The sequence below is a fragment of the Perca fluviatilis genome, chromosome 16 (genome assembly GCF_010015445.1).
Source record: "Perca fluviatilis chromosome 16, GENO_Pfluv_1.0, whole genome shotgun sequence".
In the NCBI taxonomy this organism is placed as follows: domain Eukaryota; kingdom Metazoa; phylum Chordata; class Actinopteri; order Perciformes; family Percidae; genus Perca; species Perca fluviatilis.
This window is the reverse complement of record NC_053127.1, coordinates 32,828,156-32,842,988: the sequence shown is the minus strand read 5'-3', so window position 1 is coordinate 32,842,988 and position 14,833 is coordinate 32,828,156. Positions and strand designations below refer to the sequence as shown.

Genomic DNA, 14,833 nt, shown 5'->3' with positions numbered 1-14,833 from the left:
AATTTTCCATAAGCAGTTAAAACAGAGGTAGGTGTGAGCTTGTGCCCTGCTCATTTTACATTAGTGGCCACTCCTCTCGTTATATTACTGTACAAAATGCTTCTCTTTTTTTCCCTTTCTAAGTGTTTATAATAGTAATGGCCAAATGATGCCTCAAGAAGCTTCCTGTACCATTTTCTTTATTTTCTGAGCCCACTAGATGGTGCTCTCTGTACATATAGAAAGATAAATACATCTGTATGACTTGCCGTCAGTCTCCAGGATTGGATTTGCCCAACCTGGGTCTGTGTAGCTGATGATGCAGGATGACATTATCAAATCTGTCCAATCAGTGAGTCCCCTGTCATTCCAAATGACTCAATTCTCATGATTGGTTCATCATAAGCCAGTGTGAACACGGAACAGACCAGAACAAAAAGGCAACAATGTATCTTTTTCTTCCAAACCAACTGTACTAGAGATGTGAAAGACACTGACCCTTCCATATTTCACAATTTCTGATAAATATCCTCTGGAGTAGAGCTGCAAATATTAATCGATTAGTTGTCAATGATTAAATTAATCGCCAACTATATTAATCGATTAGATTAATCGGTTTGAGTCATTCAAGAATTCTCTGATGTCAGCTTGTTAAATGTGAATATGTTCTAGTGTCTTCTCTCCTCTGTGACAGTAAACTGAATATCTTTTAGTTGTGGATAAAACAAGACATTTGAGGATGTCATCTTGGCTTTGGGATTTTTTGACATGATGTAGACCAAACAATTAATCGTTTAATCGAGAAAATAATCAAGAAATTAATCAACAATGACATTGATGTTTAGTTGCAGCCCTACTCTGGCGTCTCAGTACATATTCATCTGTGTTTCACCAGGCCTCCCTGTGTCCTGGAAGGAGCCCAGCTGTGTGGACTCGGCCGTCCCCATTGTGACCGACAGCTGTGGCGTTTACGGCACATTTTACGTGGACCTGATGGGCAAAGGCCTCAAGACCTTCAACAGTCCCGGGCGGCGCCCGAAAATGCCTCATGGTCAGGCCCACCAGCAAGGAGCTGAGACCATCCAGATATTCCCTCAGCCTGTCGCAAAGACCTCGCCCCTCAGCAGCCGGGAGGCGCTACCATGGAAACAGGCCATACGCCCCCAGCCCAAGATGGGTGTGCTGAGGGAGTCATGGGAAAAGAACTACAGCAAGCAAGGTGAGCAGTGGTGCAGGGTTGGGAATGTGATGTTAATACCACTACTACAGTTTTGTTCCTTCTTTTCACTCCTGAATATCGAAGGTATATCTTACCTAGATTAAGTGAATAACCGGGTTATAGTACAGTATACATGAGCGGGGAAGAATGACGGGAGTAACCTCCGGTACAGTAGGTGGCGCTCTGGTCAGAACAAGGCTTTTTCTTCCGTCGACCTTTGGCAAAATTACAAGCGGGGAATGGAAATGAAATCAATTGAAGATAGAAGTGGGTCTTCTTGATATGTCAAAGTCAGTGAATTTAAAGGTTTAAGGGTCCTATCTTGCACCCGGCACAGCGCAAAGCCCGACCCTAGTCTCTTTGCTAGTTTAAGACCAACGCAGTTGTCAGTTTCCCGTCCAGCGCCCACGTCGTTTAAATAGCAAATGCACCTGCGCCCATCTGTGCACCCGTGCTGGTCTTACAGGGAGGTGTGTTCAGGTGCATTCTGGGAGTATTGCTATCTTGAGGCAGCGGGAAGTGATCGCGCCATTGACCAACAAAAACCTGGTCTAAAGTCAGTAACGCAGCATTTCATTGTTATTTTAACAGAGCATTAGTAAAATGCTCCTAGGCTTGTGCACAGCGCGATCACACTATGCTTGTTACACACACAGGGACGCACAGCAGCACACACACATGCAGAAGATTACAAATAAAAATATTAGGGTGCAAATCCTCCATCATAACAGCAATGCTCCAAGGTCCAAACGTGCCTGGCTTTTAAAGGGAATGGGAGATGATCTCTGATTGGTTGATTGCATGTTACGCCCAAAACACACCTCTGATTAATGAAGACACTAAGAACAACCCTTTAGAACCAGGCACCCGGCGCACGGACCCTTTTGTCCACCATCACCGAGCTTATCCCGGTAAAGGTGTATACATGCATGAATCCTGATGAAGGAATTACTGTAATTGTTGGAATTGTTGGGGCTTTGTAAATTATAGAGTGTGGTCTAGACCTACTCTATCTGTAAAGTGTCTCGAGATAACTTGTGTTATGATTTGATACTATAAATTGAATTGAATTGAATTGAATCCCCCGGTTACTAAAGGAGTTATCTAGGTCTGATAACCGGGGTATGAGAAACAGGGGTGTTGACTTAACCCAAATACAATCAGGTTTTTGAACTGCATGTAAACACACTAAAAGTCCTCCTCCTTTGTTTGTATCTGCAGACAATGTTAACTCAACTTCTGATACATTGGGTCAGCGTGTAGTAACATGATGTGAATGCAGAGAGTCATACAGCTGATGTTTAATAGAATATTGGGTAATGTGTCCTAGAGTAACTCATCTGTTTCCCCACAGAGTTGCACGCAGTGAACAGCGTCCCCATAGTGCCGACCAGGAAGCAGGCTTTACCATCCAGTGTCTACAAACAGAGACTCAGTCACATACCGTCAGGCCGGCACGGTATGACACAAGCCATTGTTCTAGTTGTCCATACACCAGCTCCTGTCTCACCAATAAGACTGAGAGAGAGACAGACCGCCCACATGTTTGGACTGAAAACTGCCCTGTAATCTTGAATTTAACGTGTAGTTATACTTAAACAACGTGTACACACATTTGAAATAACAGTGGTAGATATTGGAATTGAATTTCCTCAATGTCTTAGTAAGTATGTACTTTTTTATTATGGCTGTATGTCTGTCCCATTCTTTTGAACCTGAAATCTCAGGACCTCATGGACGGAATAAATTCAGATTTGGCACAAACATCGACTCGGACCCAAGGATGAACTGAATAGATGACTGTGACCTCACAAAACACATTTTTAGGCCATAACTCAAGAATTCCTACGCCAGTTATGACAACATTTCACACAGATGTCTAAGAGGATTAAAGTAGTGAAGTAGTGAAAAGTAGCAAAAAATGTTGATGACATTTTATATCCCAAAGGTCACTTCACTGTGACATCATAATGTTGTGCAAAACCACTTTTCTGGCCGTCATTCAGCGCATTTGGTCAGATACTGAGTTGGTGACACTAATCTTGAAAGTGTGGTGATTGTTTAGATCTTTTCTGCTGCCGGGTTGAAGATGTGTGTGAAGCATCCAGGTTTTGCCATAAAATACACTTGTTACTTTTTATTAAATTCCTTCAAACTCTTCCCTACATATAGTATATGAGTCTGGACAGACATGGATGTAAACTGCAACTTGACTGGTTGGCGGAGGAAAACAACATCTAGCTTCAACTTGGCCTATGTTTTTGTCCAGGTGGATACCCAGAGTGTGATAAAGTTGCTGGCTGCCCTCGCCTGCTGCATTACTCTGCATCTTTACACCTAGTGGACATGCTACCCCCCCCTCCACCAATGCCCATAGAGGACACCACGGACACACACAGCCTCACCTCAGATGAAGGGTAAGAGACACACGTACGAGATCAACTTTTAGACTTAATACTTTTAGGCTTAATTAGGCTGTTGGATAAAGAGAAAGTCATGCAGAATGAAGCACTTAGTGCAGGATACAAAGGGCATTGGAAGGTCAGCCAACTGCAGCATAAATAAAAGGTTTTCCCTTCTCACTTAACTACTAATGTCCAGTGTAAAACATAATGCAGCTGTGCAGTGGAACCGGCAGGATTCCATTTCGTAGTACGCACAAGAACCGCAACCTCTAGTCCCGCTCAGCCAGAGAGTGAGCGAGCAAGAGAGAGATTGATTCATATTTTGCACTAATGTTACCGATATAACACTCTGATTAGCCCACCGCACGCATTTCAAATACCAGCCAACAGGCCAGGTTTACACAATCATCACTGCAGCTCTCATACAGTAGCTTATATTTGCAGAAGAGCCACGCAAAAGGCCTACCACAAACTGGTAAACCAGTGTGACACACACACACACACACACATACATGCTGATTAATAGTGGATGGGTTGCAGGTGGGTGAAATAATGCATCTTTAATGAGGAAAATATGAATTACATTCTCTAAAAAGCTAAGAAGCTAGCAGAAGGCCGAGCAGCTGTCCGCTGCCGCTGTGTGTCCCTGTAAGCACATTTACGTATGAAGGGGTTGCTTTTGAAAACAGCAACAGCACTGACAGACTGGACATTAAATCTCTCTGTCACGTTTGAACTCCGTCCTGAAGTTGTATAAGGAGTGCATCTGCACCTCGTCGGTCAGGATCTATAGCTTTCCATTTTCTTTTTCTCTCTGCCATTGTGTTCTTGGCGCAAAGGCAATATTCATACTTTGCCACATGGATCCTTGCAATTATTTATCTATAAAATAATTGCAAAAATAACAATAAATTATTCATTATTTGCCTAGATTTGCTACATGTGACTATTGCTTAGCTCTTGTTTCAGCACCATGGATAGTGACGCTGTCCATAGTACTGTAGGTGTACTGAAACAAACGGGGAAGAGGAGAGAGAGAGAGAGAGAGAGAGAGAACCAAAAAACCCTTGGTTTCTTAATTAATTGGAAGGAATTGACCACACAGATAAAGAGAGATGCAGGGTGCAGTGTTAAGGTTGTTCAATATTGTATTTCAGTCAGGATGTTTTCCTGACATCTGGTGCAAAGGGCTCATTTCCCCCATACATAAGAGCGGGGGCAAATCAGACCCTAATATCTACCATGTCTGCAGCTGTCTAGGTACATTATTCTGTAGTATTCTATATAAAGGAATGCTAGATTTCCTTGTGGATCACTCCATCTTGGGTAAAAGTCAAATTGGCTACCTTCCAAAACACCACACCACCGATCATGTATGTACGACCCTTCACACTTTAATAAACAAACATGTACAGCACACAAAAAAATGGTAAGATGTTTACTTTGATTTCCAGAAAGCGTTTGACTAGAACAAAAAAGGCTCTTTTACAGACTTCTACAGTGTGGAATAAAGGGCAACATGTATGATCTGGTTCAATCAATGTACTTTGAAAATATGTGTGCTGTTAAAATTAGAGACAAACTAATGCAATTTAAGTCCGATTTTTTTTGTGTTGTGCATACAAATGAACTTGCGGTGGAGCTGGATCAATGTGCTGCTCCTGGCCTCTCCCTCCTAGATAGAGAGGTGAAGTCTCTGTTTAATGCTGATGACCTCGCTCTACTGTCTCCTACTGCACACGGTCCACAGTAACAGCTGGACATAGCAGAAAAGCACTGTCAGAACCGGGCCCTGGCAGTAAATATGTATGAGAGAGAGACAAACTGCTGAAAGCATCAAAAGAAGTGAAAGAGCAGCGCTTTTCCCTCCCTCATCACCACTGAGGTGCCCTTGAGCAAGGCCCTTAACCCCAATCGCTCCAGTGGAGCTTCCCAGTGGCCAGCCCAGTGTTTCCCATAGATTATGAAGCAACGGGTGGCGGATGGGGGGTTGTAGCGGGGGTGCACGCAGTTGGATGCTGTCCTCATCTCCTTCGACAAAGTAACGAATCTATCTATCTATCTCTTTCTCTCCCCTGTCTTTCACTGGTTGAAGCCTGAAAATACTGTAAAACAAATTAATACCATAACTAATTCCACTGGTGGGACTGTTGAGCTCTGGTTCAGACTGATAGCTCCGGTTCAGGATAGTCCTCATCCTCAACACGGGCCTTTTTCACGGAAAATACTTTTCAATACTCATCTGGACTGAAGCAGCAAACATTCAGTGTAAGAGTAAAAAATGACATAACATTATTTATTGTACGTTTATTTGATTCACAGCTGGTACATATAGGGTTTTGACCTCGACAACCCAACTGCATTTTACCGCAAACTTGCGACTAGTTAACTTTCTAAAGCGGGCGCAATCGATTGTTTGCTAAGAGTCGGGTCGGTGATTATGAATGTGGGATTGTGTAAAGGTGTTCACGAGATAGATACCAACCTTTCGTGAACTTGTGAATTTGGCCAGCTGTCTTCTCTCCTTGATGGAGACAGACGCTGTGTGCACAGTGGGATCGATGGTGTTTTAAGCTTCCAACCTCGCCCTACAGGCACTAACCCTCAACGTAACCTTAAACATAACCATTGCTGCGGTGCCTGGAAGGTGACGTTTGGGGGCTTAAAAAACCCAACACGGTGGGAGGAGTGTGTGTGTGTGTGTGTGTGTGTGTGTGTGTGTGTGTGTGTGTGTGTGTGTGTGTGTGTGTGTGTGTGTGTGTGTGTGTGTGTGTGTGTGTGTGTGTGTGTGTGTGTGTGTGTGTGTGTGTGTGTGTGTGTATGTGAGCGAGACATCAAGGGACAGAGAGACGGAGGAGAGCAGGGAAAGGAAATGCAGAAGAACGTATTTTAAATAGTGTTTAAAAAAAATTATAATAATAACGAAACGCAATGTGCGGCGGCCGGTGTTGCTAGTGACGCGGACCGCCACACAATAGTCTATGTGTGGGAAACACTGCCGGCCAATCAGACTGTGGTTGGACCGGGTTGTCCATATGTGTAACTGTAACCTGAATGTGTGACTGTGTGAATGTGATCAGGGCGTTCCTTCAAAATGAGAGGCTTCCTCTCAGTGAACCCCCCCTGAATAAATGAAGGGAAACTGGTGCTCCTCCGCTCCGTGGCTTTCAGTCGGCCTGTGGACAGCGGTGCTATCCATGGTGCTGAAACACCATGCCGCTACAGTTCAAGTCAAGTCAACTTCATTGTCAAATTGGTTGTTTTGACTGACCAAGCTAAGGTGATGCAATGTCATCCTAAGTATGTATGTGTGTGTGTTTGTGTGTATGTGTGTGTATATATGTAAGTACAAGCACATGTATGTGTATGTATGTGCATATATGTGTGTATATATATTTATCCTTTGTTCTGTAAACTCTGACGTACTGTCCTTGTGTTGTGTGTTTGTGTGTGTTGTATTGGTATGTGTTTTGTTTTCTTTGTAATTAAAATATCAATAATGGATCTTGACAATAATGCAATATGTGCCAGACATACAGAGCAATTGAAAATAAGTTTCTCTCCAACCCACGGTGCAATAAGGACACGTACAACAAGTATAATATAAAACATAAGTAATATATACAAATAAAGATTAAAATGATAAGTAATAAATACAATTAAAAAAGATAGGTAATGTGGCCGGGTTAGCTCAGTTGGTAGAGCAGGTGCACGTATATAGAGGTTTACTCCTCGACGCAGCGGCTGCTGGTTCGACTCCGACCTGCGGCCCTTTGCTGGATGTCATTCCCCCCTCTCTCTCCCCTTTCATGTCTTGATCTGTCCTGTGAAAATAAAAGGCCTAAAAATGGCCCAAAACATAATCTTAAAAAAAAAAAAAAAAAAAGATAAGTAATTTGTACAATACAGTAATATGTACTAAATTGGGCAAATGTAATGCAAAACCAATAAAAACTAAAGTAATTGAAAATTTGCAATAAAAAAGGAAAGGTTCCTGAGTTCAGCAGCGAGGTGCAGAGTTATAGAGAATCTCTTAACATTTTAGTCATTTTTACATCAATGATTCTCATAATTTAAGAGGTCGGCCAAAAACGAAAAGTCTCACATGCCTGTCTCTTGCATTTTCCTCAGCTCCAGTCGTTCTACAAAGCTAACAGTGGACATGGGCTCTCTCCAGTCAGTGTGTGCTGCGTCAAATCCCCGCCGGCAACCGGGACCCAAAACCACCACCACCACCACCACCAACAGCAGCAGCAGCAGCAGCAGCTTTCCCTCCTACAGCCACCCGTCTGCTACATCATATTCCATGTCGCTGGACGAGGAACAGGGCGGCACGCTGACAGCACAGGAAGCCAGCCAGTATCTGGAGCTCTGCCCCAAACCGGAGAGATGCAGGTAGAGCTTTTACTCAGTGGGTCCTAGCTGGCCAGCAGATCTTGGGCCCTATTTTAATGATCTAAGCACACGGCGTGAAGCGCCTGGCGCAGGTGTGTTTAGGGCGTGTCCAAATCCACTTTTGCTAGTTTGACGGCGAAAAAAAGGGTCCGTGCGCCGGGCGCATGGTTCAAAAGGGTTGTACTTAGTGTCTTCATTAATCAGAGGTGTGTTTTGGGCGTAACATGCAATAAACCAATCAGAGGTCATCTCCCATTCCCTTTAAAAGCCAGGCGCGTTTGGACCTTGGAGCATTGCTGTTATGATGGAGGATTTGCACCCTAATATTTGTTGTTTGTTTGTGTGTGTGTGTGCTGCTGTGCGTCCCTGTGTGTGTAACAAGCATAGTGTGCGCGCACTGTGCATAAGCCTAGGAGTTACTAATGCTCTGTTAAAATAACAATGAAATGCTGCGTTATTGACTTGAGACCAGATTTTTGTTGGTCAATGGTGCGATCACTTCCCGCTGCCTCAAGATAGCAATACGCCCAGAATGCACCTGAACACACCTCCCTGTAAGACCAGTACACCCATGGGCGCACAGATGGGCGCAGGTGCATTTGCTATTTAAACGACGTGGGCGCTGGACAGGAAACTGCGTCGATCTTAAACTAGCAAAGAGACTTGGGTCTCTCAGAAAACTGAGTTATTCTGCAGAGCAGCTAACTTCACGTACAGAGAATGTTCAGTATATACAAGTCATCCTCCCTTCTCTCCTCCAATCAAAAGCTTTGGCAGACCTGCAGCCAGGCTATATCAGATGATATGATGAGATCAGATAACATCTCTTTAAGCTCAGGAGCTGGTCTAGTCTAAGAAGGTGAACTGACATGGATGCGTTTACTCGGACATGGTCTGGAAAGTGACTGAGCAATGGGTCACGCCATGATTCATACACATCATTTATATTAAAGCATATTGTCACTGTATGTCCAAAACCGTTGTTTTTCAGGAAATGAAAAAAAGCTAATTTGAAAACATTTTATTGAGCAATTTACCTCAGATAAAGTCAGACTAAATTGCCTTGTCACTGTTTAAATATTTGTTAAACCCACAGACAATAGCATTGATTTATGAAAAACATTTAAATCACGAAATATGCATGATAGAATGAAATGAAGTCCGTACGCTTTTAAATATATGTTATATACTGTTCAATGTTGCGTGGACTGCAAGTGACATCTAAAAGGTGATATGAGGGGCCCGAGTGGTGAGGACTTATGGGAAACATCTTGGTATGACACTATGATATCGGATGCCATGAGAACGAATATTCTTCTAGTTTGGTTATTATGTTTCGTGCAAAGGAGAGCTGAAAAACAAGAAATGTAATCTTCACCTATGAACTCTTGGGGGGGCCTAACATACACCAGAGACCACCAAAGTGTGTGTTGTGATTATGTGATTGACAGAGGGGCTCTCCAGATGTGAGGTCAAAACGGTATAAAGCATTTAATCTAAAGACATAGGAATCTGTCATCTATGAAGTCGTCTCAATGGAGGTAAATGATTTCTGCCTGATATTAAAGTAATTTTTTTTTTTTTAACGTACATAGTTTTTGAAGGAGACATGCATTTTTTTTTAAATGCATTTTGGAATTGAGATCCGTTTCCACTCATGCAATGAGCCCTTCACATGAGAGATATTAAAGTACATATCTGTTACTATTTTCTACAGCAGTAGTCATCTGATCACCCCCTCACCCCCCCCCTCTCTGTCAGCAGTGCCCTGCCTCAGCAGCGTCCGTCCCTGTCCGTCCCTTTCCTCCCCCCCGTGGGCTACATCCGTCGGCCGGGCTGCTCCACTCAGCTGGAGGATGACCCCGCCCCCGCGGGGCCTGAGGCTCCGCCGATTGGCCTGCGACGCGCCCGCCTCCAGAGCACGCCCTCCTCCTGCTACAGCGAGTGGGACGGCTCCCTGTGGAACACCTGGAGCTCAGTCACGGACAGCAACATGGCCAGCGCTCGCTCCAGCCTCATCAGCTCGGTGGACAGCTGCTACACCGGCGACAGCGCACACTTCGCCCGCCTGCTGGCGGCGGCGGCCGAGAGCATGAGCGGAGCCTCTCTGTCAGGTACGGTAAGCAGAGCAGGAACGCCATGCTCATTACAAACACACAGTAGTTCCTCAACATGTTCAGCTCAGTCTGGAAAACCTGGGGAATCAGAATGTGATCATTTGTTGACAAAAAGAAAAAGATAGATCCAGACAGTGGTTGGACTGCATATGTCTACCAATAATGACCATTTGAACTAATGTTTTATTTGATTACAATCACTTTTAGAGGTAAAATTATTCAGTAAGTCACAAGAAAACAAAAAAGTTAGACTGAATTTGCATTAGCAGAGACATGTTTTTCTGTTCCACAGTCATCATGTCAAACATTAGATTAATCTTGCACTGGTTGGGAGCCATTACTTTTACCCACTGTGTTATTTGATTGACTTATCTAAGTGTCAAAAACAATACTCAAAACATGTCAAATATCCTCCTCAAACAGGGGATCCTGGCCTGTGGTGTTTCTTGCATTTCTCCACTAGATGGAGCCTTCCATCTACCAATGATCCTAACTGGTAGCATGCAGCCCTGTGGGCACTCTAACTCCATACAGGAAATCTGTCAAGCACAGCCATGAAACTCATGACACAACTTAATTTTGAGTGTCATTGTGATGGTTAAGATTCAGAATCAATGTACGGAAGACAATAGGCTTTTGGAAGTTAGTACCCCCCCCCCCGTAACCTACGTGCCTGACTAGGTTTTCCTTCACTGTACAGTACGTCAATGGCGGTGCGTGCGACTGTTGCTGTAAGGGACAGAGGCCCTGTTCAGACCTGGCATTAACATGCCTCTTGAGTTATCCAATCACAAGGGGCCAGCTCTAGGTACGTGACTTCACAGCTGGCATTAGAATGCGTCTCGAGTGACCACTTGTAAACAGTTCTCTCTGCCACTCTATGTGCATGTAAACACGAACATCGATTCCGTCTTCAAAGACCAAATGCGTTGCTGTGTTTAACCAGCGGGAGGCTGCAATGCCAGAAATGAAATGAAGAAATCAAAACAGTACCAACTGGGTCTAGTCCTCGACGTGTTCCTGGCAAACCAAATGGCCCAACATGTTTGACACACCGGTAATATACATAGACTGTGGTCATATATATCTATGTTACTTTCTGAAGTTTTCAGACGTCGGAGACAAAGCCACCTTAGGCGATTTGAGAACGCTATGCTTCTGCTTACGTAGAGGACGTCAGTTGACTGGCTGGTCCTTAATGTGGCCCAGGACGCATAAGCGTACACACTGCTAAAATAATATGGTCATATGCGGCCCAGGCCACCTCCGGATGTGGTCTGAGTGATCGGATCTCAATGCGTCCTGGGTGCGTTCACACCTGTCCTCAGAGCTGTCCACTTGTGATCGGATCACCCAAGATGCATGTAGTACCAGGTCTAAACAGGGCCTAAGACATTATGTCTAATAATATCTAAGGTGTCATCAGGCAATTACTTAGGACCTTTCAGCAAATTGAACCTCCAGATGAGACCATTGAGTGTTGAGTTCTGTGTGTTCTGCTTATGGTCTTATATTGAAAGAGCTGTAACCTGGCGTTGCTGGTCATCCAAAAGATGTTGCAAATGTCCAGAGGGTTGCATCAATATTTATCAACAGATCTTTGTCCCAGGCTGTGGTGGGGGACGGTTAATATTCTTATTAAATACAAGTCGCTTTGTCAGCAAGAGAACCGTTTTACATTTGCCATTTAACCATCCACACTAAGGTTAAGTGTGCTTGAAGGATAATCATATTTTAAAAAAAACAGCAGAGCAGCAGGAACAGCTGGTTTCAGATGGGGACGCATCGCAAAATGCGCTTTCACACATGGATTGGCCGAGCCTCTGTTGCTCGAACCCTTCAGCTTAAAATAAACTATTATTATTCCTGGACGGCTACATTTCTCGAGGTCTTTGAAATGCAATAGTACCTTTAGGATCCAGAACGTGGCTGTGGTGAATGGGCAATGTTTGTTTTGGTGCCTCGAACATATTACAATAGTTTTTTTATTTCCAGTGACGGACAGCTGCTTCAAAGAAGCTTCTAAATGAGCTTTTTCCTCCGAGAATCAGCGTGAAGGGGTTCTCCTCCGAGGTCCTGAAATGTTTACTTTTTCTGTTCCCTTCTCCGCAGGCAAAGAGCCGTTCTGTTTCAACATAATCTCTCTCCACTCTGTATTGAAATGCATGTCAACATGTGGTCCTTCTCTGTGTTCAGACTTCTCTCCGCCCGCCTCGCCCCTCAGCGCCTTGTATCCGTCGTTTGGCGCGGAAGGCGACTCGTTCTGCGAGCTGGAGCCCGTCCCTGCGTGGGACTGGAGCGTGGCCTGGGTGGAGGAAATGGAGGCTCAGTACAGAGCACACTATCCCGGCAGAAACCCCAAACCCTTTGACGCTTAGGGACTCCTGCCAGGAGAGTAAAAAGATACGACAGAACTTTAGAAAACACCTCACAGCAACGTCAGAACTGCACAGACGAAGAAGAAGGGGGCAGACATCATACTGCAACTGATTCCCTTTTTTTGTGATAGCGCTGGAATTTTTAAGGTCTAAATAATTCAGGGTTTGATGTGTGGCGTCAATCATAGATACATAGGTGGATTTTAAAATAGAATTGGAGCCAACTCCTTGATGTTTGAGACACCTCTGCTAGATGACGCACGGCTGTTATTTAGTTTGTTAATAGTTACCCAGTTTACCTCAGGGCAGTGCGGCTACTATTTAGCATCCTTAAAATGAGTTCCACTGAGTTTCTAAAGTTTTCTTTTCCTCTCTTTATCCTGTCCACTCATTAGAGGATGGGATAATGAGATACTTCTCACCCAGTGTGTTTTTGAACAGGCCAGAAAGACACAAAGACAGGATGCCAGACAGTGAGAAAGCAGTCATTAGGCAGAAGAAATACGCCACTGGAGTTCTCCTGACAGCACACGGTTGTTTGCTGCAAGACTTTATTAGGGCCTTAGTTCTCCCAAACAGGGAGTGATTTTGTACAGACTGCTTTACTGATCAAGTGTATATATTCAGCATTATTCAACAAATGTTATTTAAAAAAACAAACGTAAAACACATTCCAAATTGTTTTCTGTCTTCCTCCAGTTATTTTTGGTGATTTCTTACATTCTGGGATTTCTTTTATATTTTAAGATTTTTTTTTTTTTTTTACTTTATACCTTTTTACTTTTTTTTTATTGTTACACAAAGTTTTCAGACAGAACATTCTGTAAGAGAATAGCAAAAGTAGAAAGTTATTTTGTTAACAATTATTTGAACTAACTCGACCTTTAAATATCTTGAATTTTAGGAAGCATTCAACAGAAAGTATGGTGAGAGTTGAAGTGCTGTACGCACAGATTAGTCTGATGATTTTACTAATGGTAGTAGAATCAAGGTTTTACATTTTATAAGAATTTGCATTGTGTTTTGTTCACACTACAGATGTGTTTTATAGTTTGGAATAAAATTGTTTAATTAATAGAAATCAAGTGTGACATTTTGCAAGGACTTTACATGTGGAATGTGTCCTGGCTGAGCGGTGTAATAAAAGCTCATGTTGCATTTATGTACGCAACAATGTTTGACTGGAGCTACATTTATTTTCCCTTGTGACATTGAAGTTTCTTTTTACGTTATTGTCCCAAATATATAAAAAAAAAAACATATCACACACACACTTCAAATGATTGTGGGATTACATTTTATTTTTGAAATATCTACCATACAGGATGTATTCACAGTTTCTGAAATTGGGTTTCAGTTTGCCATGGGAGTGTGTGTGGATGAAGTTAAGTTAAAGCTGTAGTGCGTAACTTTTTGATATTAATAAACGTCCGTTACATTCAAGCCGTTACCAGATGAGTTGCTACAAAGCTAATTAAGACTATATCAGCTCCACACAGCTCTCTCTGGATCTCTCAGTAGGACTATGTTCAGAAGATTGTGTCGTCTGGCGACTTTTCCACGCAGAAACTCGAGTGATGCGTTTTACATCACCGCTCAGAAAGGACAAGAGCAGCGTTCAGCTTTGGAGATGAAGAGGACATTAAAATTACAAGATAATGACCTCTTCTGATGAGTCCATCATGTTCTTTTAATCCTCCATGTTAGCAACTGTGTGGAGGAGGGGGTGCGGGTGCGAACAGCTAGGGCCTGGTACTGAATTCAATACTTTTTAGGCCTGACCAATTGCCTCTAAAGTATCGAGTATCAAAAACTGCCTCGTCATTCAATACCACATTTCAAAACCTAAGGAGTAAATCTCATTAGCGTCAGTGAGCCAATCCAACCAAGATCTAATAATGTCTGGGATTGGCTGGCTAACGTTACACGACGTAGAGACACGCAGGAAAAACTCTACGTTACACAGAGTAACAGAGGCTCACGTAGTAGGAGATGAAAAATAGGGAGCGTGCCTATTTGGGCCTAAGATTTTTTTCAAAATTAGGCCCAATGTTCCCACATTTCCTTTTTAATAAATTTGTATCGGATTTTATCCCCCTAACCCTAAAAAATTTTGTGGGAGGATAGGGCTTAAATTGAAGGGAAATGTGGGAACATAGGGCCTAATTTTCAGTGTAAAACAAATTCTTAGAAATGTGGGAATATAAGACTGTGGGAACATTGGACTGTGGGAACATAGGACTGACCCCGAAAAATAAGTAAAAAGATTTTTGCAGTAATGTTTAATGTTGTAATTTATTTTGTTTTAGAAAATTGAAATCGAAAAAAGTTTAGGAAGCG

General features: G+C 43.1%; 1 protein-coding gene across 5 annotated transcripts in view; it reads left to right on the top strand.

Moving 5' to 3' along the window:
* The window catches only part of robo4 (roundabout, axon guidance receptor, homolog 4 (Drosophila)), a 38,755-nt gene extending 25,081 nt beyond the window's left edge, over positions 1 to 13,674 (top strand). For 2 of the 5 annotated variants that reach the window (XM_039777943.1, XM_039777948.1), the window contains exons 14-19: positions 875 to 1,198; positions 2,553 to 2,657; positions 3,468 to 3,615; positions 7,735 to 7,998; positions 9,760 to 10,112; positions 12,228 to 13,674. In XM_039777943.1, coding sequence (XP_039633877.1) covers positions 875 to 1,198; positions 2,553 to 2,657; positions 3,468 to 3,615; positions 7,735 to 7,998; positions 9,760 to 10,112; positions 12,228 to 12,493 — 1,460 coding nt within the window. In that variant the 3' untranslated portion in view covers positions 12,494 to 13,674. The remainder of the gene's footprint in view (positions 1 to 874; positions 1,199 to 2,552; positions 2,658 to 3,467; positions 3,616 to 7,734; positions 7,999 to 9,759; positions 10,113 to 12,227) is intronic. The other 3 variants (XM_039777947.1, XM_039777944.1, XM_039777946.1) reach the window with 3 other exon arrangements.
* Positions 13,675 to 14,833: the final 1,159 nt, after the last annotated feature.